The sequence below is a fragment of the Leptomonas pyrrhocoris genome (genome assembly GCF_001293395.1).
Source record: "Leptomonas pyrrhocoris isolate H10 chromosome Unknown, whole genome shotgun sequence".
In the NCBI taxonomy this organism is placed as follows: domain Eukaryota; phylum Euglenozoa; class Kinetoplastea; order Trypanosomatida; family Trypanosomatidae; genus Leptomonas; species Leptomonas pyrrhocoris.
In genome coordinates this window covers 608074-632017 of record NW_015438368.1, presented here as the reverse complement: position 1 = coordinate 632017, position 23944 = coordinate 608074, and the positions used below count along the sequence as shown (strand labels likewise).

General features: G+C 57.8%; 5 protein-coding genes and 2 non-coding genes across 7 annotated transcripts; 1 reads left to right on the top strand and 6 right to left on the bottom strand.

Moving 5' to 3' along the window:
• Positions 1-471: 471 nt before the first annotated feature.
• Positions 472-3147, bottom strand: ABB37_05988 (hypothetical protein; the record flags this gene model as incomplete). Its single annotated transcript, XM_015804229.1, has 1 exon — positions 472-3147. The coding sequence occupies one exon, from the start codon at positions 3145-3147 to the stop codon at positions 472-474; it is 2676 nt and encodes an 891-aa protein (XP_015657363.1).
• A 596-nt stretch (positions 3148-3743) lies between these two features.
• ABB37_06053 lies at positions 3744-3814 on the top strand. Its single transcript has one exon. It is a non-coding gene; the product is annotated as a tRNA-Gly (tRNA).
• A 49-nt stretch (positions 3815-3863) lies between these two features.
• On the bottom strand, positions 3864-3935 carry ABB37_06051. Its single transcript has one exon. It is a non-coding gene; the product is annotated as a tRNA-Glu (tRNA).
• A 2352-nt stretch (positions 3936-6287) lies between these two features.
• On the bottom strand, positions 6288-10157 carry ABB37_05987 (hypothetical protein; the record flags this gene model as incomplete). The annotated part of the gene is made up of 1 exon (XM_015804228.1): positions 6288-10157. The coding sequence occupies one exon, from the start codon at positions 10155-10157 to the stop codon at positions 6288-6290; it is 3870 nt and encodes a 1289-aa protein (XP_015657362.1).
• A 1218-nt stretch (positions 10158-11375) lies between these two features.
• On the bottom strand, positions 11376-14585 carry ABB37_05986 (hypothetical protein; the record flags this gene model as incomplete). The annotated part of the gene is made up of 1 exon (XM_015804227.1): positions 11376-14585. One exon carries the CDS (start codon positions 14583-14585, stop codon positions 11376-11378), a length of 3210 nt encoding a protein of 1069 aa, XP_015657361.1.
• A 1380-nt stretch (positions 14586-15965) lies between these two features.
• ABB37_05985 (hypothetical protein) lies at positions 15966-17828 on the bottom strand (the record flags this gene model as incomplete). The annotated part of the gene is made up of 1 exon (XM_015804226.1): positions 15966-17828. One exon carries the CDS (start codon positions 17826-17828, stop codon positions 15966-15968), a length of 1863 nt encoding a protein of 620 aa, XP_015657360.1.
• An 890-nt stretch (positions 17829-18718) lies between these two features.
• Positions 18719-23632, bottom strand: ABB37_05984 (putative mitochondrial p-glycoprotein e; the record flags this gene model as incomplete). The annotated part of the gene is made up of 1 exon (XM_015804225.1): positions 18719-23632. The coding sequence occupies one exon, from the start codon at positions 23630-23632 to the stop codon at positions 18719-18721; it is 4914 nt and encodes a 1637-aa protein (XP_015657359.1).
• Positions 23633-23944: the final 312 nt, after the last annotated feature.

The following is a 23944-nucleotide window of genomic DNA, read 5'->3' as shown; positions in this document are numbered from 1 at the left end:
AGGAGAAGAGAAACGAGAAATGAGAGAAAATGTAGCCTACGGTACACAGAGAGAGAAGAGAAACACGTAGGACCTTTTGCTAGGAAAGGAATGCTGTCTGCAGTTAACGGTATGCAGATCGACTATTAATGTGCCTTCTTCAAAGCGTTGTACGCGGGGAGCAAGCATGCAACCTCAGTTGCTCGTGTTTCCGTGGAGTCGGTCTAGAAGTCGCACAGCAGAACTTCATTCCAAAGCAGCATCGATTACTCGAATTATCTGCGTGTTTTGTGTTCTAGACAAAACTGGAAAGGAGAAAGTAAAAGATATATATATATGGCCACTCAGGCTCCAACGCTCTTCATTCGCTTCAACTGAAAGCTCCTGTTCAAATAGGTGCAAAACACTAGTTAACATCCAGAAAGAAGGTGATCTAGAAATCCAAAAAAAAAGATCTTGATTGCTGGGTAGCTCCCTTTACAGCACTGGAATTCAGAAAAGGCGCTGTGCAGTTTTGTTTAAAACGTTCTGCTGCAACTCCTTTACTGCGCCGTAAGGAAGCAGTGTTGCTCTTAGTAACAGAGATTCCAAGCGAGGGAGTTGTTTGCTCAGTTTCTGTAAAGTGACGAGTGCTAAAGAAGAGATCGGATTAAAAGAGAGGTCCAGGTAAACAAGGTTTTCTCCCGCCGGGCCTTCTAGCATCCGGGATATTTGCTCAACCTCCTCGTTCTCAAAGTTGTTATTACACAAAGAGAGCGAGATGAGGTGACTACCGTTGAAATTCAGAAGCGCCAATACCGGCTTCAGACCCTTGACGCCTACGTAGTTGCTAGAGAGATCCAGTGTTGTAATGTAGTTCTCCTTCGCTTGCTTTAACTGACGCACGAGTGCAGAGTTTTCCGTGACACCATAAAAGCGGCACGCATGCTGGTAAACCTCCTCTACTCGTGTCCCTGCAGATGGCACGGGCATCTCGCTACGTGAGACACTGCGCTGCGCCTCTGAGAAAGCCTCCGTGACCGAGGAGCTGCGCTTGGCTCGCTCAGAGAAACTTTGATGTCGCGGTGTTGAAGTGGAAGAGCTGCTGCGGCTCCGCGCCAATTGTCTCTGCGAGCTTTGAGACCACGTCCTCACAACGGGAACGAGCACCACCGCTTGGGGAGGTGCCTCCTTACTCGTCGATCTCCGACTCCGCCTGCGATGAGACTCCGACGCTCCATCAGCGACCACCTGGGAAGGTGGTTTAGCAAACATGTCGTCGCTAGCAGCCAATTTGGAGAAAAAGTGGATGCGCTTCACGATCAACGTTTCGACATTTGCAAGCAGTGCTTGATCAGCAACTTTTCTCTCTGAGCTGGCAGGAAGATGAGAAGCCTGTTGATATATTTGCTTTAATGACTGAAACTGCTTGTCTGCGCGCAGTACCGCATACAAGGAGCCAAGTAGGACTCCATTCGTCCGTATCGGCAGGAAAGGAAGTGCGTTCTGTAGTTCTTTCGACTTGTCTAGCAGCTCTTTCGCGTAACCCTCAAATGCCTCTTTAAAGAGCCGCATGTTCTTAGACGACATTTCGGTGGAAGCGCCGCGAGGGATAAGCTGACGCAGGCTCTCGACAAAAGACATCGTGGCGCGGTCGTTGTTGCGAATATCTAAGTCCACAAGAAAGACTCCAGAATACGGTGACTCATTTTCAAACTTGCATCGCTCACTGATTCGTTGGATTGCCACGTCATCCAAGCCAAGCTTGCGCTGAAGACGCGTCCAAAATACCACCGTCTCCTTGTGGTTGCTTTTGAGCTTTAACGGCGACGCGGATGGCCTCAATATCGACGAACCTGCAGCGGCAGCTGTTACTGCAACCTGTGCCGAAGGCTCTTGCACCTCTACTGAAGACCTCGCCGACAAAACACTGGCCTTAGGAGATCGTTTTGACGAAAGAGAAATACGGACTGCTTCGTGCAGCGTCTTCGCCTCCTTCTGGGTCTGAGTCGCAAGTAAATGTTCCATCATAAGCAACGTATCATCCTCTGGTGGCGCAATTGCGGCCACACGAGACGCCAGACTATCGTTCTCAGGCAGCGCCACCAACGAATACGCCTGGTCAAGTGATACTGACGCGGTGCTAACGCTTAGCATACCGACATCCTGCGTGTTCTTCACGCTGCTTGTCTTTACTTCCAATTGCGTGTCGTCGGCGGACTCACCTTTGCAGGGCAACTCCTTTTCATTTGTCGTTACCGCCTCTAGCTTAGCAACATAAAAGCAACACGACCCACGCACGTCGTCAATGCTGGCAGCCACAAGAGTCCTCGAAAGACGCGTTCTCTGGACTTCGCCGGGATACCTGCGTCCAAATGGTGAGGATCCAGCTATGTACGCGGCAACGCTGTCAAGTCGCTTCGCAACAAGATTTGCGACTGCGTCTGAAACCTCCTCCGGACTTTGGGACGCTGGCTTCGTGAAGAGATGAGTTTTCAAGCAAGCACACGCGCCATCGAGCTGTGTTGCCATGGTGCGCGTCACGATAGCAAAAAGTTGAGCGTCCAGCAGGCGGCAGAGATCACAGACGGCGATGCAGTACATCTGCCGCATCTCCTCCCAGGGGATGTTGTGGTGTGCTTCCGTGAGTTGTTTGTCGGTTAGGCAAAAGGATTTTAGAAACGCAGTTTGAAGTGTGACAAAGAAAGCACGCAACGACAGCAACACGCCGTCAAGAGCTGCCATCCACTCCTTCAGGGTCAACGACAACTGGGGTAGCTTTGGCTGAAGAAGTGCTACGAGCTGGTCGAGAAGCAGGAAAAACGGTATTTTGTTCGCTTCTTTCGATGTGAACACTTGCTGCATATCGCTGTGCTCTTCCAAATACTGTAGGTCGTTCTTCTCGTTGCTGCCTACTACCGCCTCTTTGAGGTAAAAGCTGTCGCATGGTGCTCCGCTCCACTGTGAAGGTAGGAGGAAGCAGAGGACGTCGCGCAGAGCTGCGTCTAGAGTGATGCAGTGCTCCAGCTGCTTCACCCAGAGCGTCACAAAAAAATCACACAACTCATTTTCGCAGTAGCTCGTTTTTGCAGGCTTGAAAGGTTCCTCTTGTGAGTCAGGTGAAGCTGAATTGGACCGCTGCGTCTTAAATCTGATGAGGATAAGGCGGAGAAGGGTTTCCGCATCCATGGCTTTTGGCGTGCACGCTCAGGTGCTCTTAGAGGAGCGAAGAGAGAGTAAGGATAACGAGAGAACGAGAGAAAAAGAAGAAAGTTGAAGGGAGGGAAAAGACTAGCCGAGAACGTTCTCTCCTTTTACAGAAAAGCGCCACATGTTACATGTTTCACTATGGGAACTCCTGCGCATTGCAACACACGCCAAAAAATATCGTCAAATAAATACGCCTTGCTTTTCTCTGTTTTAAGCATTCTTGAAGGATCGAATCTCCTCTAGTTGAACATGGCTCGCTTCGTTGCGCTCGTTTCTAAAAGAATTCTTGTGCTTTTCGCCGCATAAACGGGCACTCTCAAAGGCATCCTTGTCCTTGATTTAAAAATGTTGCGATCGGTTGGTCTACAGCAGTACTTCACTTATCCTTTCTTTTGAGTGGAGGGGGGATTTAAACGCGGCTGATGAGCACCAACGTCTTTGGGCGTTTACAAGATCTTCTTTTTGTGAGAGTCAGCTATTGCTTGTCTTTTCGGTTTTCAGTCGCGGCTTCATTTCTCTGTTGTCATCCAGAACGGGGGAACAACGCTCCTCCGCCTTTCCGCTTTGCCCAACAGGCGCAGTTGGTCTAGTGGTAGAATTCTCGCCTGCCACGCGGGAGGCCCGGGTTCGATTCCCGGACTGCGCAGACTTTTTCCTCCCCCGCCGCCGCCCAGCGCGCGGTGGCGAGAAAAAAATTCCGGTGCCGGGGATCGAACCCGGGTCTAGCGGGTGAGAGCCGCTTGTTCTATCCACTATACCACACCGGAGATGTCAACGAAACGAGCTCGCAAGCGGACAAGAAAAGACAGAGTTTGTGGGACGGGGAGGGGCAGCGCGGCGCCGAGGGATAACGAGGAGCGCAGCTAAAGTATCCTCCGATGCAACGCGCAGCGGTCGTTCCGTATTCGTCGACGGAAGAAGATGAGCACTCGCAGGGTCGCCGCACGTGCAGTTCTGTGAGCAACTCTTCTTCTCTCACCCACTCGCTGCTGCACCGAGGAGCACAGCAATGGGCGTGGACATCGACGGCGTGCTGCGCTGTTACAGCTGCCTCTTAGAGGGAAGCGCGCACCACCAACAGCCCAATGCCCAGCGCATCTGCGGAAGAGAGTTGGTTGTAATTTCGGTGTGCACCCTACTCCACTCGTCAATCTCATCGTGGATACGAGCGGGCTACCACCGAGGCACTTCGATACCTTCCCACTCGTCATCGTTGGAAAGGTGCAGCTGCTTTTAACTCGCTGAATTTTGATGTTCTTTTTGGGGGGTCTTTTTAAGTAGAAGCTAACTAGTGAAAAAGGACACGGAGAGGAGCATGAGATGTGTCGCAGCCGAGGGAAGGAGCTCACACAGCTTGGCTCTGCGAAGTGGAACTTGTGCAGCTGCTAGACAGCCGACGTGACGACACGCTGAGCAGTCAAGATGAAGCTCACGACAGCAAAGACGGCACGACAGTAACACCGGCGTCGAAGCTATCTTTCATTGGACCCGTGTTGACACGACGCTACATTTCAGAGCTTCCCTAATCATGTTGAACGTATAGCTTTCATCCTTGTGTTTTTTTTTTTTTTAGGGGGGGGGGGGGCGTTCACAAAAGAGAACGGACACGCAAGCGCTCACGTACCGCTTCCCATAAGCAAAAAAAAAGGACGAAAGCAGACACCGCTCTCGTCAACACCAAACCAACGCGAAGCCTCAGCAACGACAGAAGAAGAGCTCACCAAACCTGCGCCTTCAAAACAGACAAGCAGGTGAGAAAATAAGATGGAGAAATGAAAAACACGGTTGAGCACGCACACAGAGATACACAAGAAAAAGTACGTACAAGAGAAAAACTGTTGTTATCGCTCACATTGAAAACAAGAGCGACAAGAAGAGAGGGGATAATTCCTTCACGCATGCGTCGACAACGCATGTGTGACATTCTACTGCTTTGTTTGTGTGAGTAGAAGATTAGAAAACAAAAAGATATTGTCGACGAGAGAATATATGTATATACATAATATGCTTCTCAGAATATCTCCATAGCACGAAAAGGCACACGGTTTGCTACGGCTATTCTACTCGGCGTTGTCCACGCGCACCTGACCGTCATTGTCGTCGAAGTAAAAAATCACTTCAAAGAGGGGTCAGATCAGCAGAGGACTGGAGGTCGGTAAGTACATTACCAATCTAAAAACTCGCAATGCATGTGTGGAAAAATATATTTCCATCTTCTCTCTTCCTTTGTCGGAGAGATCGCTAAACTTGGAAGGGGACGAGAAACGAGGGAAAGACGAGGCACACCCAAAGAAGAGAGAAAAAAGGATCAACGACTTCAAAAAAGACACGAGCAAACGAAGAACAGACAGAAGGAAATAATATTAACAATAATAACATGCACACAAAGACGATACATTGATGTGCATTAGAAAGCTACAAAAAAACGGAATACATCACACTTCATGTCATCTCTCTACCGTTTGCGACACCTGATGCAGCGCTGCACAGATGTGTTGCAGCGCTGCGCAGTCTACAACGAAAGTAATCGGAAAGATCCCTGACAAAAAAAAAACCCCAGTACGCTCCTTTTCCAGGAAAGAAAGCAAAGAAGCGCACGCCTTCATTCGAATTATTGTTTGTACATGTATATATAAACCTCCCAGCGGTATGGAGGAGACGAAAGATAGCGTATTGTAAAAGCGGTGACAAGTGTCGGAGGGGCAGCAAAGAGAGGGAAAGCAAAACGTGCTCTGCGTGAAACACGCGATGCATCAGCACGCCCTTGAAACGGCCCCCACATCGTACCTGCTCCTTCTTCGTTCTTTGACGCCAAATGTGGAGAAAACTCGGGTTAGCGCATCGTGTTAAGAAAATGTGCTACTATATAAAATCTAATCAGCAGCAAAAAGGTCAATGCAAACGAGAACGATTCAACGGAGAGCGTCGATTGTTTTCTCCGTGATACTAAAACACAACACAATCAACGCGGTCGTCGCTTTCATGGAGTATGCTTTGTGCGTAAATCACCTCTAGCAGGAGCCTACGGTGCTGAGTGAGCTTCGTGCACTCGTCAACACATCCGTGGTAGTTGGATAACGGGCTGGGTGCATCCCTCGCTTTTTCATCTCGTTCTTCCCTCACACGTACTCATCACCGCGGTGCGGGTCGTCCCCCTCCTCCACCTCCTCCCAGTACCACTCATCGCCGTTCTCGTCCGTGAACACCTCCCCGCACAGATCCTCTTCGTCGTCATCGTCGTCGCTGTCCATGCGGTCGATCCCGGCCTCACTCTCCCACGCCTCGAGGCTGACACCCGCCGCCATCGCCGCCGCCCGCGCACGACGCTGCACGTTCGTGTAGCCGAAGGTGTTGGCGAGGGGGCGGTGCATCTTCTGCGGGTCCGGCGCAAAGCGAGACGTCGTGCCGAGGAAAATGCTGACAGGTACCACCGTGACAGACTTCCTCGACACGGAGCGGGAGGTAGACAGCTTCCTCAGCTGCGCTGCGGCACTGGCGGGCAGCGACGGGCTGCTGCTGTCAGGCTGCACCCCATACGGATCCATCAGGAGGGAGAAGCTCTTACTCGCGCGAGTGTCTACGCGGTTGCCGGCGGAGTTCGTTGTGGGTGGGGCGGGGAGAGTCGAGAGTAGACCGACGCTGCCGAGCGGCACGTACGGCTCCATCGTCACGCGTGGTCGTGCCACGGCCTCTGCGGTCGATGATGCGAACTGCTGTGTCGCCGTGGCGCTGCCCATGTCCTTCGTAGAGACTCCGTCCAGCGTCCCGGACGCGCTTGCCTTCAGCATCGAATAGTCTGACTGCGGTTGCTGCTGCGACGACGGCAGATTTGCCTCTGCTGACGGCAAGATGATCACCTTTGCACCGCCGCACCCGTCAGTCCCCGGCTTGACCACGATGTCCACGCTGCTGAGGCTGTCCTCCTTGTCGAGGTAGAAGAGGATGCTGCTGCCACGGCGTCGATTGCGAGCAGCGTCGAAGATGGCAGGGCGGAAGCCCTCCAACAAGCCCTCTTCATCTTCCTCATCGTCGTCCTCGTCCGACGACGTCAGCTCTGACATCGCCGAGGACGCCGCGACGGCAACGCCGGCGGGCAGCGGCTGCGACACCAGTCGTTTCGCTGGAGCAGCCGTGTGGTTCTCCGTGGGCGTCGCCGACAAGATCCGTGCGGTCGCAGCGGCGGCGGTAACCGCAGCAGCATCCTTCATCGAGCTCCCGCCGCCGAGCTGGTAATCATACCCGGACGTTCCTTTCGTCTTGTCCGTGGAGTCGCTGCCGCTTTCCACGACGTCCCTCGCCATCTGGTAAATATCATCATCCTCCTCAACGTAGGTGTTGACTTGGCGCTGCCGCACAGCTGGTCGCACACGGCGCTTGTGCTCGGACGACGAAGGAGACACCTTGCTCGGTAGCGCTGCCGACTGCTGCTCTGCGGTGGACTTCGGTGACGTGTCAGTTGCTGCCGTCTTCACCGGCCCCGGCGTGGTCGGCGTGTACGCCAGGACATCGCTGAAGCTAGTCATTTCGCTGTTGAGCGAGTTGCTCACGAATGCCGACTTCTTGGCGTCGATGCTCGGTGTGGGCGGGTGGGGAACGGCGTCGACACCGGCCCTTGCGGGAGACTTTGTTGCTGTTTTTTCCGCCGCTGCTGCTGCCGCTGCCGTCGGTGGAGTCGGGGACGTGTGATCGAACTGCGGCGCTGTCATCATGAAAGAGCCGTAGTAGTCGTAGAGCTCCGCGTCACTGGAGGAGGCGGAGGCGTAATTCCCGGTGCGATTTGTTTGATCGCTGCCCGCACGCGCGACCGCCTGTGCAGCGCCGACGAGTCGCGGTGCGTCCGTCTTCTTTGCTGACGGAGGATCTGACGAGATCGACAGCGGCGAGACCAGCTTTTGTAAAAGGTCCTGCCGCTGCCGCTGCTGGGAGGACCGCACCGATGGCGGCCGGGCCATGAGCACCGAAGACGGGGCAGAGGAGGTGGAGGCAGGGCCTGGTGCGGCACCACCCTCTCCTGCCATTGTGGAGGACAGTGCACCAGCTTTCATGTCCGGCGCATTCGTTAAGGACGCGCGCGGCACACGCGAGGCGGGTCGCACCAGCACTGACATGAACGACGACGATGTGGAAGCCACGTTAGCAGCAGCAGAGTCCCTCTCTGGCTTCGGTGAAGGTGAGGATGTCGTGGCAGAGGAGTCTGTGACGTTCCTCTTCGCAGACACGGCAATTCGGTGCCCTTCGCTGCTGGACGGCGGCAACAAACCGCTGAGCAGCACGCTGGAATCGCCCGGGGAAGAGGTGTCCGTCTTGGTGTGACTGGAGCCGGGCGGCGGCGTGTCGGCGGGCAGCTCTTGCGAGAGCGACGAACGGCGCACCCGTCGTAGCTGGACTGACTCGCGGAGCTCTGACGGGGGTGGGGTGTGCACGCGGCTCAGGAAGGACGGCGTCTTCTTGAGGGCCTCTCGTTGCCCGTTCGACAGCGTCGACGCGTGCCGCGTGAGCGGGCGGGGGGTGTCATTGCTAGCGCTGAGACTCATGTTCTGCACCGAACTGGTAGAGTGTGGGGTCTGCATGCGCAGGCTCGACCGCCGAGAGCGGCGTGTGGATGGGGTGTTGCTGACGCTGTCCTGCTCACCTGCGACGCCGCTGCGGTGACGGTTGTGCTTGTGCGGTGAGTCGCAGTGGCGCGGCGCGAGCTCGTCTGCGGACATTGGGGGCGGAAGGGGCACGCTCAATGATCCAGAAGCGGCACCAGATGAGGGAGGCCGCGAGGACTGGTCGGGTATGTTGGCAAACCCGGCCACCGGGGCGCGGCGCCTGTCGTGACTGCTGCCGCCACGGCCGCTTGCCTGGCACTCCTTGCGAGCTGCATCAAAGGCGGATGGCTTCGACGGAGACCCTGACTTCGCCGCTGCTGTGCCGCTTGTCGTTGTGGCGCTGCTGCCGCTGCTGCTGTTGCTCTTTGCGGCGGAGTCTGCAAGTCCGCTCGTGCTGTCAGCAGCGCCCTTGCGCCGCCTCTGCAACCGAGACGAAGAGGAGGCGCCGGCACGCCGCGGCACCGACTCCATCGCGGAGAAGACCGGTGAGGGGGCGCACGTTGAGCCTGCATTCGTGGCCGATGGGGAAGAAGTGAACTCCGCCGCCGGTGTTGCCTTCTGCGCGTCTGGCGAGGCGATGTCCGAGGTGACTGGAAGAGGGAGGGCGAGGGTCACGTGTGCAGTGAGCGTTCGCACCTCCGCTGGGAGGTGTTGTGCGCCGGGTGCGGCGCCGTCACGCCCTGTTTCGGCAGAGCTGCGACGGAAGTCAGCGGAAGACCTGTGCAGCGGCTGCAGCGACGGGGGAGTCGGCTCGGTCGCGGGGTAGCGCCGCATGGGTGAAAGACCGGCGCAGTCTTTGCTGTCGTGGTTCACGTCGCTAGAGGATCGTTTAATAGCTGCGGATGGTGCACTGCTGGCGGTGAAGGTGGGAGAGGATTCCGATGGCGCCGTGGCGGAGTGCAGCGACTGCGTCGAGGTGAGACGTGGCAGCACCACCTTCGACGAAAACCGTCGCCTCGTCGAATCTGCCGTGGCGGTGATGCCACGTCCTACTTGGGTCTCTCCTTCTAGGCCCTTGACAACAGTGAAAGAGGCGATGGCATCGCTGTTGCTGGCGCTGCTGTTGCCTTTGATGAGCGGCATCGGAGTGAGGCTGTTAAGTGGCTGCTCATGAAAGATCTTGTCAGAAGGCGACTGCGGCTGGTCCGTGGAGCCGTCGGTTCCTGACGACTCGCTGAGGGAGTTGCGCTGCCGCGTGCGCCGCGGTGTGATTTGATGCCGGTCATTGCTTCTCGCTTCGCCCTGCTTACATCTGTCGTCTGAGCAGGGGCTTCCGCGCTCAAACGAGGTCGCAGTAGCTTGCACGTTCATCGTTGCCTCCGGGTTGCTCCCGGAACTATGCTTTCGACGAACTGATTCGTTTGAGATCTTTTTCTTGGAGAAGAAGGACGGCATTGCCGCGTCGGCAGAGGTGCAAGTCCCAAGTCGAGAGAGCAGAAACCAACAACGAAGGTCTATCTGTGTGTGTGTATATAGAAGAAATGGAAGAGGAAAAACGATGTGAAGAAGAAAAATTGTGTTGTCAATGGTGGGAACAGAAACAAAAATAACGTATATGTACAGCTCACCAGAAGTTTCAATTAGACAAAGAAAAAAGGTTTGAGTGCAGAAAGAGGCAAGGCTCACATGTGCGTCTCCATTAGTGTAACAGAAGAGCGTAGAAAGAGAAGAGACTTCGCTTTCGCTCTCAAGTAAAGAAGCACAGCGCAACAATGGCTTCTAAAGAAAAAGAGAATTTGCTACATCAATCAAGGGAAACAATATATATGTAGCAGAACGATGAAGCACGTGAAAAGAAGACGAGGGGTGAGCAAGGTGTTTGGAAAACGAGGAGAGAGAATAAAAACTCCGATAAGGGAATCGACAACGCCCTTAGCATGACACAGGTGTTTCATGCATGAGATCGCCGCTGCCCACGGTTGAAGATACGAATGACGTCTTCGCGCGAGTAATATACATACGTGCAAGCAGCGCATCGAGGGCCACTTCGAGTCCTTGGCACTTTTATGATATTGCTCACGAGTTGGCGCGCCACCTGAACAAACGATCACCATTTTCTTTCCTTTTAAACACTGCAATTGCTCTTCCTGCGATGCAATACGATTGCTACCTGTGTACCAACATTTCTAACCGAAGCACATTTATGTATATGAACAACACCCGTGAGAGGTCGGACGCCACAAAGGAGAACAGCAAAATGAGAGAAACCCTTCGTATATAAAAAGAGAAAAAGTAGAATGAAGACGCGAAAAAGAAAAGCAGCAATCGAAAATGGCCCACCAAGGCGGCAGCGGCCACTGCTCTCTCCTTCCCTCAAAGTTGAGAAGAGCAACAGCACCAAAGAAAAAAGGGGAGACTATCGTGTGCACATGTAACTGTGGAGTCCATTAGAAATACTCAAAAAGGGAAAAAAACGAGCAGCTTTTAAAAGCTTGAAGGGATTTGAAACATCGGGAAACAAAAAGGCAGTAGTTCGACAGCATCACCGCTGCATCAATCGCTTCATCGTGAGGGCCTCCGCTTCTGCCCTGCCGCGCTCCAGCAAGGCCGGTATCGCCTCCAGCTCCTGGTTCGACTTCTGAATCACCTCGGTAATGTTGTCCTGCATGCGCGTCAGCATCTGCATCCGCGCCACGCGCGCATCGCGTCGCCGCTTGTGCTCCGCCTTCTGCTTCTCGCGAAGTGTCTGCAGATCCATCGAAAGCCGGAGCTCACCAGATTGGTGTCGCTCCACCTCCTCCCGCAGCCGGTGGACCTCGTGCCGCAGCTCAATTGTACTGAGCTGCTCCACTGGTCGAGACTGCAGAGCAGACGAGGCCCCACGACTGTAGGGCCACCGGGGAGGACAGAGTCGGACGACACCCGAAGGCCGGCGTTGAAGATGGGCAGGACTTCCGCGCTCGTGCTGCGCTGCGGAGCGTCGAAGGAGAGGCGAGAGCCGTTTCCGTTAGCGGTGCCGGTCGCGACGGTCACCACGTCGTCGTTCTGCTGCGACTTCGTCTCGGGGTCACCAGATGAAGGTACGACGAAGCCGTGGAACGCCTCCGACTGGCCTGAGTTGGAGGTGGACGGCACCTGTGGTCGTGGCAGTCCTGGTGGCGCGCCAGGAGCCCCTTGCGGCAAGGAAGAGTGAGAGCCGCCTGTAGTAGACCCAGAGGACGCGGCAACGGTTTGCGGTTGTGCCGGCGCTTGTGGCTGCTGCTGCTGCTGCTGTTGTTGTTGTGGCTGTGAGGAGATGCTCTGCTGTGCCTGCGACATGAGGAAGTGCTGCTCCGTCAGCAAACTCTGCTCCTCCGCACGGGCCTCCGCTGCTTCCAGCTTTTCCCACACCTCCTCCAGCTCACGCTTCTGCGCATCCACCTTGGCTTCCGCTTCGGTGCGGCGATGCAAGGCGCTGTTCAGCTGCTCCTCCAACTGCCTCGTTCCTTGCCGCTGCGTCTCGAGCTCGGCGGAGACGGACTGGAGGCGGGCTTCGAGGGCATCATACAACTCCTTTGCCACAGTGCGGGCGGGTGGTGGGGCCGCGACGGCCTTCAAGGACGCCTCAGATGCCTCTCTCCCGGCAAGAAGCGGCGTCAGCGGTGGTGGAGCGGACTCTGCGGTGTTGGACACCTCCACCGACCCGGAGGGCCGCGCCCGTGACTGACTCGCTTCAATTTGCAACTCCGAGATGCGCTGATGGGCGGCCGTGAGTTGCTCCTCCAGCTCCTCCACAATGCTGCGGTCCACCATCTCCCGTGGCGAGGATTTTTGACGCGAGTAGCGACCAGAGCCTGGCTGCCGCAGCGGTGAAGCCTCCCTGACGCTCCCGCTATCCTCGTTTACGTCCGCGGCGCCTCCGACAGCTTTGCGTCGCGCCGCAGATCCGTAGCTCCCCCACATACTCCTCTCGCGGCGCTCGAGGAGAAGTCGGTCGCGCTCCTCGGTGACCCGTTGCAGGTCCGCCCGCTTCGCGGCCACCTCATCGCGCAGGAGCTGCACCTCGGCCTCTTTCGGATTCTGTTGCAGGGCGGCGGCGAGTCGCCCCTCTAACCTCCGCACTTTTTCCTCCAGCTCCGCCTCCCGGCTGACCGGGCCGGCTTGCTCTCCGTTGAAACTGTTGGATAGGTGTGACGCTGCTGGTGCTGCTGCGTCGTGCACCGCCGGACTCGGTCCTCGTGGCGCGGAAGGCCGAGGCGAGACAACGATGCCGCTGGAGTGGCGTGAGGAGGCGGTGGTGCGTGGCACCCCATTGTGTCCCGAGTTCCGGTCCGCATCCCTCGGCACCTCTCTGGATGCCTCCGAGCCGCTCGGCCTTTGGGCGCCGGGACCGCTGCTCCGTCGGCCACCTGTTGAAGCGGCAGTAGTGGTGGTGGTGGCAGGAGCTGCTGGTGTGGTGGCCGCCCTCACCACCGCCACGAGTTGGTGACTCGCCGGCAGGGAGAAGGCGACGGCGGTGCCTCGCGGCTTGGCGGCGCAGGCCTCCATGTCCGGCGCATCGGACGGGGCAAAGACGCACACAAACCACGACAGCGGCACCGTCAGCGCCGGCACAATTGTCTGACTGCTCTGCAAATCGTCGTGAAAGCTGGTCGTCTTCTCGAGCGCTGCGGGAAGGGAAGCGGATTGCTGCAGGGCGAGCGCGTTGCCCTCCGCGATGAGCGCGTCCAGCGCAGCAATCTCCTCCTCCGCCATTTGCATGTACTCGAGCTGATCCGTGCGCTCCTTACGCAGGGCACTCTCTGCCTCAGGCGTCAGTGCGTCTGCGTTCCGCGCAGTCGGGTCGGGAGACGTGGAAGGAGAAGGTGCGGTAGCCACGCCCTCCGAAGCCGGAGACGCTGTCAGCTGATTCTGCGCCGCCTGCACGTCACGGAGCGCCTGCGAGGTCTTCAACGTGGCGGTCAGCCAGCGGTACAACGCCGCCGCCGTCTTGTGCTCCTTCTCCACCGCCTCCACCGTCGGCCACGCCTGCAGAAACTTCCTCGCCTCCGTGCGATCGTCGTCTGTCACGTCTTTCGGCTTGACGGTAGCCAGGCACTTCCCCAGTGCTGGGCCCAGTTGCACCGCCTCATCGAACTGCGTACCCTGCGGGTCGTGCAGCAGCATGACGCAGGTCTCGATCAGACCCACCAGCGACGCCGCGGAGGTGCGACGGGTGCGGCGTTGCAGGTCAGACCACGCGACGGGCTTGACGGTGCGCAGACCCGCTCGAGAAAGCAGCAGTTCTCGCTCCGTCGCCTCCGCAGCTTTGACGGCGTCTTCGGCTGACTTGGGAGCGGTGGGGGTGGGGCTTGGCGGGGTCGTCACGGGCTGCGACGGCGACACCTGTGGTGGTGGCGGTGGTGCTGGATGGCTGTTGTTTGTTTCCCATTGACGAAGAATCTCGTCGATCTCCTTAACGCGGGCTGCGCTGGTGTCGCGGTCGGCCTGGAGACCGCGCCGCTGCTCCCGCATCTCCTGCAGCTCCTCGGCTGTCATGATGTTGTGCGCCTCCTCATCGCTCGCCGCCCCCACCTCCACCTTGCTTGGGTTGCGAGAAGGGATAGGCGTGGTGATGAGCTGTGCCGCTGCTGGATCGGTGCGGTCGACGAGCTGGCCAGTGAGTTTGACCGTCTTGGCCTTCTTGTTCTGTGGATGGGGAGAGGGCTGGGAGGGCACCAAAATGAGCGGCCGCGGCTGCACGAGCACCGCCGCCGTCCCATCGTGCAGTTGGACGTTCGGAGTGGAGGCGACGACACCGATGAGGCACGTGTTCGCGCCGAGGGAGGTGCGAACGGCAATCACATCACGAGGCTGAACGGTGATGCCGCTGGTTGCCACACCGGCGGCGTGAGAAGAGGGCATTTCTCAGCTGGTATGCGGGTTGTGAAAAAGAAAGGATCAGAGTTACAAAGGATTCTTCGTTTGCTTAGGGTTGTTGTGAAGGCGTGGCACGTTCCGCCAAAGCACACGTTTCCTCACCTGCTTAAAATGACGCCGCAAAGAGGAGATACTCAAATGTGTGAAAGGAGGAGAAGACAACAAAGAAATACAATGGTGACGTGGCGGTTGTGTTTCGTGCGTGGAAGGGAAGCTCCGATTAATAAAATATGAAAGGAAGTTATGAAATGAAGAGAATCTACGTACAGGATTCACTCCGCCTGTGAGCGACGGAAGCTTGAAAATGTTCCCGTTTGTGTGTGTGTGTGTGTGTGTGTGTGTGTGTGTGTGCGGGTGCGTTCAAACGAGAAAGAAAACAATAAATAACCGTTTTAGAATGAACAGACTTTCTGCTAGCTGGACTGCTCTCCGTATTGTCCTCTTCTGGTTTTGGAAGAGGGAGGCGTTTGGGTTGGAGCGAAATAATAATAAAAAGAAAACAGCAAAAAGATTTATTTGTGCTCTTCCCTCAGAGAGCTCGCTTCGGCGTTCCGGATAGTGCGCCCGCTATTTCGAGAGACAGATGCTTCAACGGCACTCCACAGCAGCAACAACATAATTATGAAAAATAAATATATGAAAAAAGAAGCGCAACAAGCGAAGTACAGAGGAGAAGAGAGCAGAAGTGTTTCGGCTTAGCCAGCACGTGGTGCTCCACGGATTCTGCAACATGGTATCAGTGAGTTAACGATGCAGCCAAGATCTGTCAGTCGCACTCACCGTAGGCAGAACGCCAACCTTCGATTCGGCTCAGCGTTGGCGAATCATCAAAAAAAGCTATGAAAAGGCCATTCATGTGCACACCGATCACACAATATCGCACCTTGACGTTGATGAAAGGAAATACGTACGTGACCTCATGGACCTGTGTCTCGTCACTCCCCGCCCCGTCTGCCGCCAAAGTCTGCAAATAACAATTGCTTCACTATTCTATCCGGAGGATCATGAAGTCAAAAGCACCGCACGTGGCCTTCGCAAGTCCAACACGAAAACGGCTCACAGCAACAATAACAGAAAATAACGATGGAAGAAGAGTAAGAAGAAAACTCATATATATAGGTGAAGCTCAATAACGAAGGAAGTTCTAAAAAAAAGAAGAAGCCAAATTGGATTTCCACGCTACGAAGCAAACAAACGAAAGAAGTGAGCCACGTCGTTGCGTCCGTATCGGGAAAGAGCCCACACAACGCAACAGAAACCGCAGCATCAACTCTTCAGGCTTTTTGTCTACCGAAGACACAATGATAGGATGAATGAAAAGGGGAAAACAAAAACAGACAACAATAATGAAGTCCTCTCAGACGACTACGAGTCTTCTTCTAGAAACTTCTTCAGATCAGGCCGCGAGTTAATCGTGCCGTTCACACCCTCCAACACATCGTTGGCAGCAGCCGACTCGCTGCGCAGAATACGAATCTCTTCCTCTAACCGAGCGATCATGTTCGCCAGCTCTCGGTCATCTGCAGCGTGGAACAAATGCGGCACGCTGCCATCCTGCACACCGTCCTGCGCGACGGGCTCCTTCTCCAGTCCAATTTCGGCCGGAGTGCTCTTCACGCTGTTCTTCTTTGCCTTCTCATCCGCCAACGCGGCCTTCAAGTCCTCCACTTCCTTGTCCTTGTCCGCCAGCTCCTTCGCGAGCTCCTCGGACGGCGCAAGAGCAGCCGCCTTCGCTGCCGCTGCCTCCTCCTTGGCGTCGTCGATGTCTCTATCTTTTGCTGCCAGCTGCGCATTGTGCGCCGCCTGCTTCGCCTTCGCATCGGCCAAGGCCCGCAGCGCCTCAGCGAGGTCGCCACGTGTGTCCTGCAGGTCGTCCTCCAAGTTCTTGATCTTGTTGTCCGCCTTCTGCATCTCTGCAAGCGGGGTGGCGCGGGCGGCGAGAGCCTCCTTCAGTTGCTGCAGCTGCGTCGGCGTCAGCGTGACGAGCGTCGCCTCCGGCTTGTCGTAGTTGACGAGAATGCTGCTGAGGAGCACGACCTTGCTGACATCGGTGAAGGTCCAGTCGTTCGCCCCGCCGTGGACATCCTCGTGTAGCGGCGTTGCCCCTGCGCGGCCCTTCACGTCCGGCCCGTCCCTCTTTGCACCAGGCGATGCCGCCGCACCGTTTTGCTTGTCGTAGTCCAGGTGCATCGGCAGGTCACCGAGCGTTGCCCGCAGCTTCGACTCCTCATCCTTGTACGCCTCCACCTCCTTGCGGCGCTCGCGGAGCTGCTCCTCCATCTTGGCGATCTTCTTCCGGTCGCGGGCCCGAGTCTTTTCGAAGTCGGCCATGTCCGCTGTCACCTCATTCGTCGCGAGCTGCGCACTCACCCAGCCCTGGAGAGCGCCGAGGGCATGGCTGCCTTCCATGGCGTCCTCGTGGGTGAAGCGTCGGTTCGACAGGTACTCCTTCCGCAGGAGGCGCCGCGTCGATGGGGAGATGCTGAGGGAGTCGAAGTCCGCCAGCCGCTTCATGAAATCACGCTGCCGGATCACCTTCAGGATGTAGGTCCAATCAGACGGCCGCTCCCCCAGGGTGATGAGGGTGGCATCCATGATGAGCTTCACGATGTCAGGCGGCTTCACGTAGCTGCGAATTTCGCGCCAGTCGGACTCCTTCAGCTGCTTCACCACCTTCTGGGCCTCGTTGGCGTCGGAGATGGCGCGCTCCGCATCGGCCTTGTAGGCGGCACGGCCCTTATCGTAGTGGGCCTGCTCCATGGTGATGGTCTTGTTCAGGTCCTCCATCTCCTCCTCTGCGGTCTGGCGTTTTGCCTGGAGCTCCGCCAGCCGTCGCACCGCCGCCGCACGTTCGGCCTCCGACACCGGCGACGCACCAGGCGGCAACGCCCCACCGCTGCCCGCCCACAGCATGAGCTGCACCAGGCGGGGGGCGGGGATGGAGGCCACCGTGCCAAGGCCCCAGCACCAGCCGTTCGTCTTCTCGTCCACATACTCGTAGGCGACGAGGTCGTTGACGACGACGCGGACGTGCGCCATGCTGCTCACCTTCGAGAGGACATCGTAGTTTGTGTCGTCGGCGTTGGGGACGACGGGAGACGACTCGCTGCGCTTTGGGGCCGACTGCTTGGGCGGGGCAGGCGGTGGCGCCGACGAGGGCGCTTTGCGGGCCGACTGCTTGGGCGGGGCAGGCGGTGGCGCCGACGAGGGCGCTTTGCGGGCCGACATGTGCGTGGCTCAACGGAGAATGGGTTCGATCTCGCACACGCAGCGATACGATAAACTGCTGGCACGCAACAAGGAAAAAGTATCTACGCTTCAAACGGTGAGATGATTGCGACAGAAATCTACGCGGTATTGGTACAAGAAGAAGAAGGTACGAACGGACAACAATAATAGCAACAACTTGGAATGAAGGTGGATACGGCGAACGATGAGAGACAAAAACACGAGGCGGATATTGAGCGTACGGTGCCTGCACCGGCGGTGTCGTAGCACACCGGCAAACACGAAAACTAATAGTTAAACAAGGAAAGAGAAATGATTTCTTCTTCGTTTTCTACAGAGCTAGATCAGGAGACCGAGTCTGCTGACAGCAACGCGGTACCATGCAAGACAACGAAGAAAAACGCTCGACCCAGTGAGCCAAAACCCGACAGTCCACGGTGTAACAGAGAAACACACCTTTGCGGTACGCACCGTCGTTAAAAAAACAACATAGCAAAGAGAATGGAGACGAAAACATCAGAAAGGGGGCAAAAAGAAGCGTTGTTGGTTCAGAAAACGCATGCTGCATGCATCAGAGAAGGAATAGTTTGATGCAGCGGGGGAAGTCGAACAACGCACCTCTCGGGGCGCCGTGTGCGCTACACACCACCCAAAACACGCTGTCGAATCCAATCCGGTTACTCCGGTCGTTGACACACCGTGGCGCATAGAAGCCACAAACCGAATCGGCTCGATTCAGGTAACGCAAAGGTGAAGCTACGTACCTCTCGGCATGAAAAAAAATGCAGATCCGCTAATATGCTCCGTTGTCGCAAAAACGGTAGCCAAAGTCCTTGATTTTCAATCACAACCGCATAATGCTTGGGTAGATACAAAGCAAGTAATAGAATTCACCATCGATTATCCTCCAACAGCGTTCCTTCCCTACCATGGTGCTCCGCCTCCTGAGCCATCGCCTTCATAAACCGAGCTTCCCCATCTTCGCCGAGCGACTTCACCAACGAGGCGAAAAGGGACCCTTCAGTGTTCACCAGCGCACGCGGCGAGCCGAACTCCACAGCGCGGCCGCCGTCCATCACGAGGATCACGTCGTACGCAGCAACCGTGTGCAGCCGGTGCGCGATCGTCACAACCGTGTAGTCGCGGAACGTCTGCTGCACCGTCAGCTGGATCTGCCGGTCCAGCGCGGGGTCCACGTTCGCCGTCGCCTCGTCCATCAGCAGGAACGCGCTGCCACGCTTCAGCAGCGCGCGCGCAAGGCACAGCAGCTGGCGCTGCCCAACGCTGAAGTTCGACCCGCCCTCCTGCACGCGCGCGTCAAGCCCGCCGCCGCCGCTCCGCACCCGCTCCTCCATCCCAACCTGCCGCAGCGCAGCCCACACAGCCGCGTCGCCGCACGCGCCGAACGGGTCCACGTTGCTGCGCACCGTCCCGTCGAACAGCAGCGGGTCCTGCGGGATCATCGAGAACAGCTGGCGCAGCTCACGCACGCCGTAGTCGCGCGCGTCGCGCCCGCACACGCGCATGCACCCGCCGCACACCTCCACAAGCCGCAGCAGCGCAAGCAGCAGCGTCGACTTCCCGCTGCCCGTGCGGCCCACAACGCCCACCTTCTGCCCGGGCAGCACCGCGAAGCTCACGTCGCGCAGCACGAGCGGCAGCCCCGGCCGGTACCGCATGTCCACGTGCTCCAGCACGAGCGACCCCGCCGCACCGGGCACCACACGCCCCACCGTCGGCGACACACCGCCGGCCGACGCGGGCGACAGCGGGCTGAGGGCCGCCGCACCGCCGCCGTCCTCCACGGTCACCTCCACGGCGCGGTCCATGAGGCGGCGGATCTGCGCGGCGTGTGCGTCCACGGCGGCCGCAATGTCCCTCTGCGTGCTCTCGAGGTCGATGTTGTCGATGTAGTGGAGAACGCGTTCGACGCTGCTCATGTCAGCCTCCGCCTGGGCAGCCAGATTGATTGTGTCGTTCAGCAGGAGGCTTACCTTCATCGCCATCGTCATGCTGAGCGATAAAAGTCCAATGCGCGTCTGCGGGACAGTGCCACCACTCTGATTCACCGTCACGACAGCGATGAAGGCCACGGCGGTAATAACGACGTTGCTGAGCAGTTCTACACGGACGGCGAGCCAGTGCTGGCCGGTGTTGCGCATGTAAATGCACGAGAAGAGGTGGTCCAAGCGCTGTAAACCCGATTGCAGGAGCGGGTGGCCGACACCGTAGGCGTGAATCGTCCATCGTCCGCTCAAGATGCTGCCGAGGGTCGATAGGACGGGCGAGTTGGCGATGTTTTCATGCCGACGAATGCTTCGGTTGGCCGCGGTGTAGAACACCATGAGCCTGTAATACAGATAGCTGCACATGACAAGAGGGAGAAGCACCTGCCACTGCGTGTACACCATCACGAGAAGCGAGGACAGCACGGTGCAGCTGCGATTTAAGAAGTAGATCACGTTGACCTCCAGGTCGTCATCGATTCGACTTAGGTCCTGCGAGAAGCGATTTAAAAGGCGACCGTGCGGGGTCGTATCGAAGAAGGCCATCGTCCCAGAGCTGACGGAGCGCAGAACGCTAGAGTGCAGCGTGGCACAGCCCACACGCAGCACTCGATAGGTGCAGTAACGGCGGAGCGGGTGTCCGATAATGGCAACCGCCGTACAGGCCAGGTAGACCTTCAGATTCGTCGTCTCTGACCACCCAACGGCTCCACTGGCCCAGAGGGAGAGCCACAGGGAGGGCAAGACCATGCCCACTTCGGTAGCGGCGTGCAGGCCGAAGATGCCCATCCACGACGCGACCCCACCGCAGGCGATGGCGTAGCGCCGGTAGATGGAAAGCGGTACGGAGCCTTCCGCCATCTCTTCTGCCGTAATCAGTGCGCCGGTTGACGACACATCCGCCTCCGCCGCCGTTCCCGTGTGTCGATCGGCACGTTCCGCTTCTCTTTGAACGCTTACAAAATCCTCGCTGATTCTGTCATCGCTCGCACCATCAGCTATTGCTGTGTGCATCTCGACAGCAGCTGCCTTTGCATCTTCCTTCGATTTGAGTGCGTTCTCCATTGCTGGCAAGTCTATCTGTAGGTCGCAGTACACGCTGTACGCCGCGGCATCCCCCTGGAAGGCGACGGGGCCGCCCGCCGACAGCACCACCACGTAGTCCGCGTACGCAGCGGCGCTCACCTGGTGCGTCGCAAGCACGCGCGTCTTGTGCGCCAGCGCGCCGCACACGCACTCGCGCATCACACGCTCGCCAACGTGCGCGTCCAGCGCGGACAGCGGGTCGTCCAGCACGTACACGTCGCGGTCCGCGTACACAGCACGCGCCAGGCTCACGCGCGCCTTCTGCCCGCCGCTCAGGTTGATGCCCTTCTCGCCGATCTCCGTCGCAGCGCCAGCAGCGAGCAGCGCAAGGTCCGCCGCAAGCTGGCTGCTCGCCACCGCGCGCTCGAACGCAGCGTCGTCCGCAGCGCCGAAGAACACAACGTTGTCGCGCAGCGTCGCGCTCATGATCCACGGCTGCTGCGGCACGTAGGCGACGCAGCGGCTGCACGCAACGCGGCCACGCGTCACCGCGAGCGCGCCGATCAGCGAGTCCAGCAGCGTCGACTTGCCGCACCCCGTCGGCCCCAGCACAACAGTCAGCTTGCCGCGCGGGATGCGCAGGTCCACGTCCTCCAGCAGCGTCTTGACGCGCAGCTCGTATAACGCTTCGCCAGTCGGCGACTCTGCCGAGTCATCCCGTTCCGCCTTTGTTTTGAGATCATCTTCGGCGGAGTTGGTCGACATCTCAGCCGTTGCAGGGCCATTTTGGACATCAGCGGCGCTGGGCAGGCGAACCGGCACAAACGCGGAGAGAGTGGCGAGCTGAAACCGCGCTGCGTAGAGCTTGCGGTACGCGTTGCGTGCCTCGTCGTCCGCGGCCCATTCCACCTGGCATTCTTGCTCCTCCTCCTCCATGAGCTGTACCATGTCCATCACCGCGCTGGTGCTGTCGTCGCACTCCAGAAAGCGGGTGATGCGACGCATGGACACGATGAAGCGGGAGAGGCTTGCCACCATGTACGGAACCTGCACAAATGGGGACTCCAGTACACCAAGGAGCGCAATGACGGGGAAGACGGTGGCCACCGTCAGGGCGTGGCCACCGAGGGTGTACATCACAAACACGGTGGCAATGACAAGGTTCGGTGCGGCCGCATTCAGAAACGAAATGAGAATGGCCAGCATCTGTGTCCGCCGTATCTTCGCAATCTCCTGTGCCCGCAGAGCCTCAATCTTCACAATGAAGGAGGGCTCCCACGACATGAACTTCACCACCCGAATGCCGGAGAGGAACTCGTTCGTCGCCTTCAGCCGTGCGTCCGTCACCGCCGCCTTTTCCTTGAAGGCGGCGTACATTTGCTGCGTCAGGCGGTTCTGCAGCGGTAGCGACAGCAGGAGTCCCAGCACCCCCACAAAGGCGGACCACCCGACCAAGCTGTACAGCAATGCAACACCACCGATGAGCTGCAGCGGAGCCCCGACAAGGGCCCAAATCCAGTACACGAAGTCATTCGCACTCTGCGCGTCGTTGCTGACCATGTTCACCAGCCTCCCGGGGTTCATCGTCGGCAGCGCCGTGGCCTTGCTCGAGATGGTCATGGCCTTCTCAAAGATGACGGCGGCCAACGTGCACTTGCCGGAGGCACCGGTGCGACCGCACATCTGGTAGTACTTGTTGTTCACCAAGCTCTCGCCCAGGGCGAAAGCAAACATGAGCAGCACAAGACCCATGCCGGCCCCCCACGAGGGCAGCGGAGTATCACCGACGGGCTTCCCTGAGGCCTTCGCAGCGTTGTCTCCCTCGCCGGAGCTGAACTTCTCAATGTACTGAATAAAAAGCCGGAGGACGAGCGGGGAGAGCAGCGTGGCGAAGTCGCGACCGATCCGCAAAGGCAGCAGCAGCAGAAAAGGTTTCCAGAAAGCAGTGAAGAAGGCGCGCGAGGCGGACATCCCGCGAGGCTGCATGCGCGCCAGCTGCGGCAACGCGCTGTTCCGTTCTCCCCCGCTCCGTGCACACGGCGAAGCAATGATCTCGACGTCCTCCACGCACTCGCACGTCGCCGTAGCGCGACCGTCACTGGTGCGAAAGAGGTGCTCCCCGCCGACCGTGCCGGCAGTCCATGCGCTGCGGGTTTTATGGCTACTGTTTCTGCCTCTGTGCGGGAGAGATGACTGCGCCGCCGCAACGACGCTGTCGTACCACTCTACACCGGCGTAACGCTGGCCGTTGGTGCCCAGCTGCTGTGCCGGGCCGCACCACCGCAGCACACCCACCGCACCAGGACGCAGACCCGAGGGCAGCAGCTCGATAGCGCCTCCGCTCAAGCCCCAGCCCAGGAGACGGACCACCATTCGCCACGCCCGCCGCACCACGCCGTTCTGCGCCGCTCTGCCCTTTCCGGTGTACCGCACCAGTGCGGTGTCGACCAACGTGTCCCAGGCGTGCTCGACCGTCCGCTGCTGCTGCAGGGCGCGGGAAAGAGCTGTCCCGGAGTTGTAGGACCGAAGGAGGTGGGTGGGTCGTGGCAGCCCGTCCAGTGTGAGTGCTTCATGGGCGGCTCGGTGCATGAAGTCGCCAAGCCACGTGTAGAAGAGCGTGCCGCCGACCCAGTTGGCGCGGTCCTCTGCCTGCGCCGCATACGGTACTTCCTCTCCCCACAAGCGGCACAGACGATCCGCACGCTCTCGCTCTGACTGTTGACGCCTCTCCTCACACGCGCAAAGACGACGACGGTACGTGTGTTCCGCCATCTTCGCAGTTCATTAGCAAAGGAGGGGAGAGGATAAGAAAAAGGAATCGAAGACGACTGGGGGGATGGAGTATTTGATGGGGGCGAGAACAACGGAGGGTCAAGCGAACTCGTTTCTCATTCGATAGTACGGAGCGTATACATTTAAAATCAAAACGAAGAAAGGGAATGATGCAGGATCACGTACAACTTGTGATTTCTACGGATACCAGCGGGAAAGAAATGTATTACTTTTTTTTAATGGTCCAGAGAATTAAAAAAAATGCAGTTGAAAGTTGAACGCGTGCCGGTCCTGCCAAAAGCTTCAGGCACC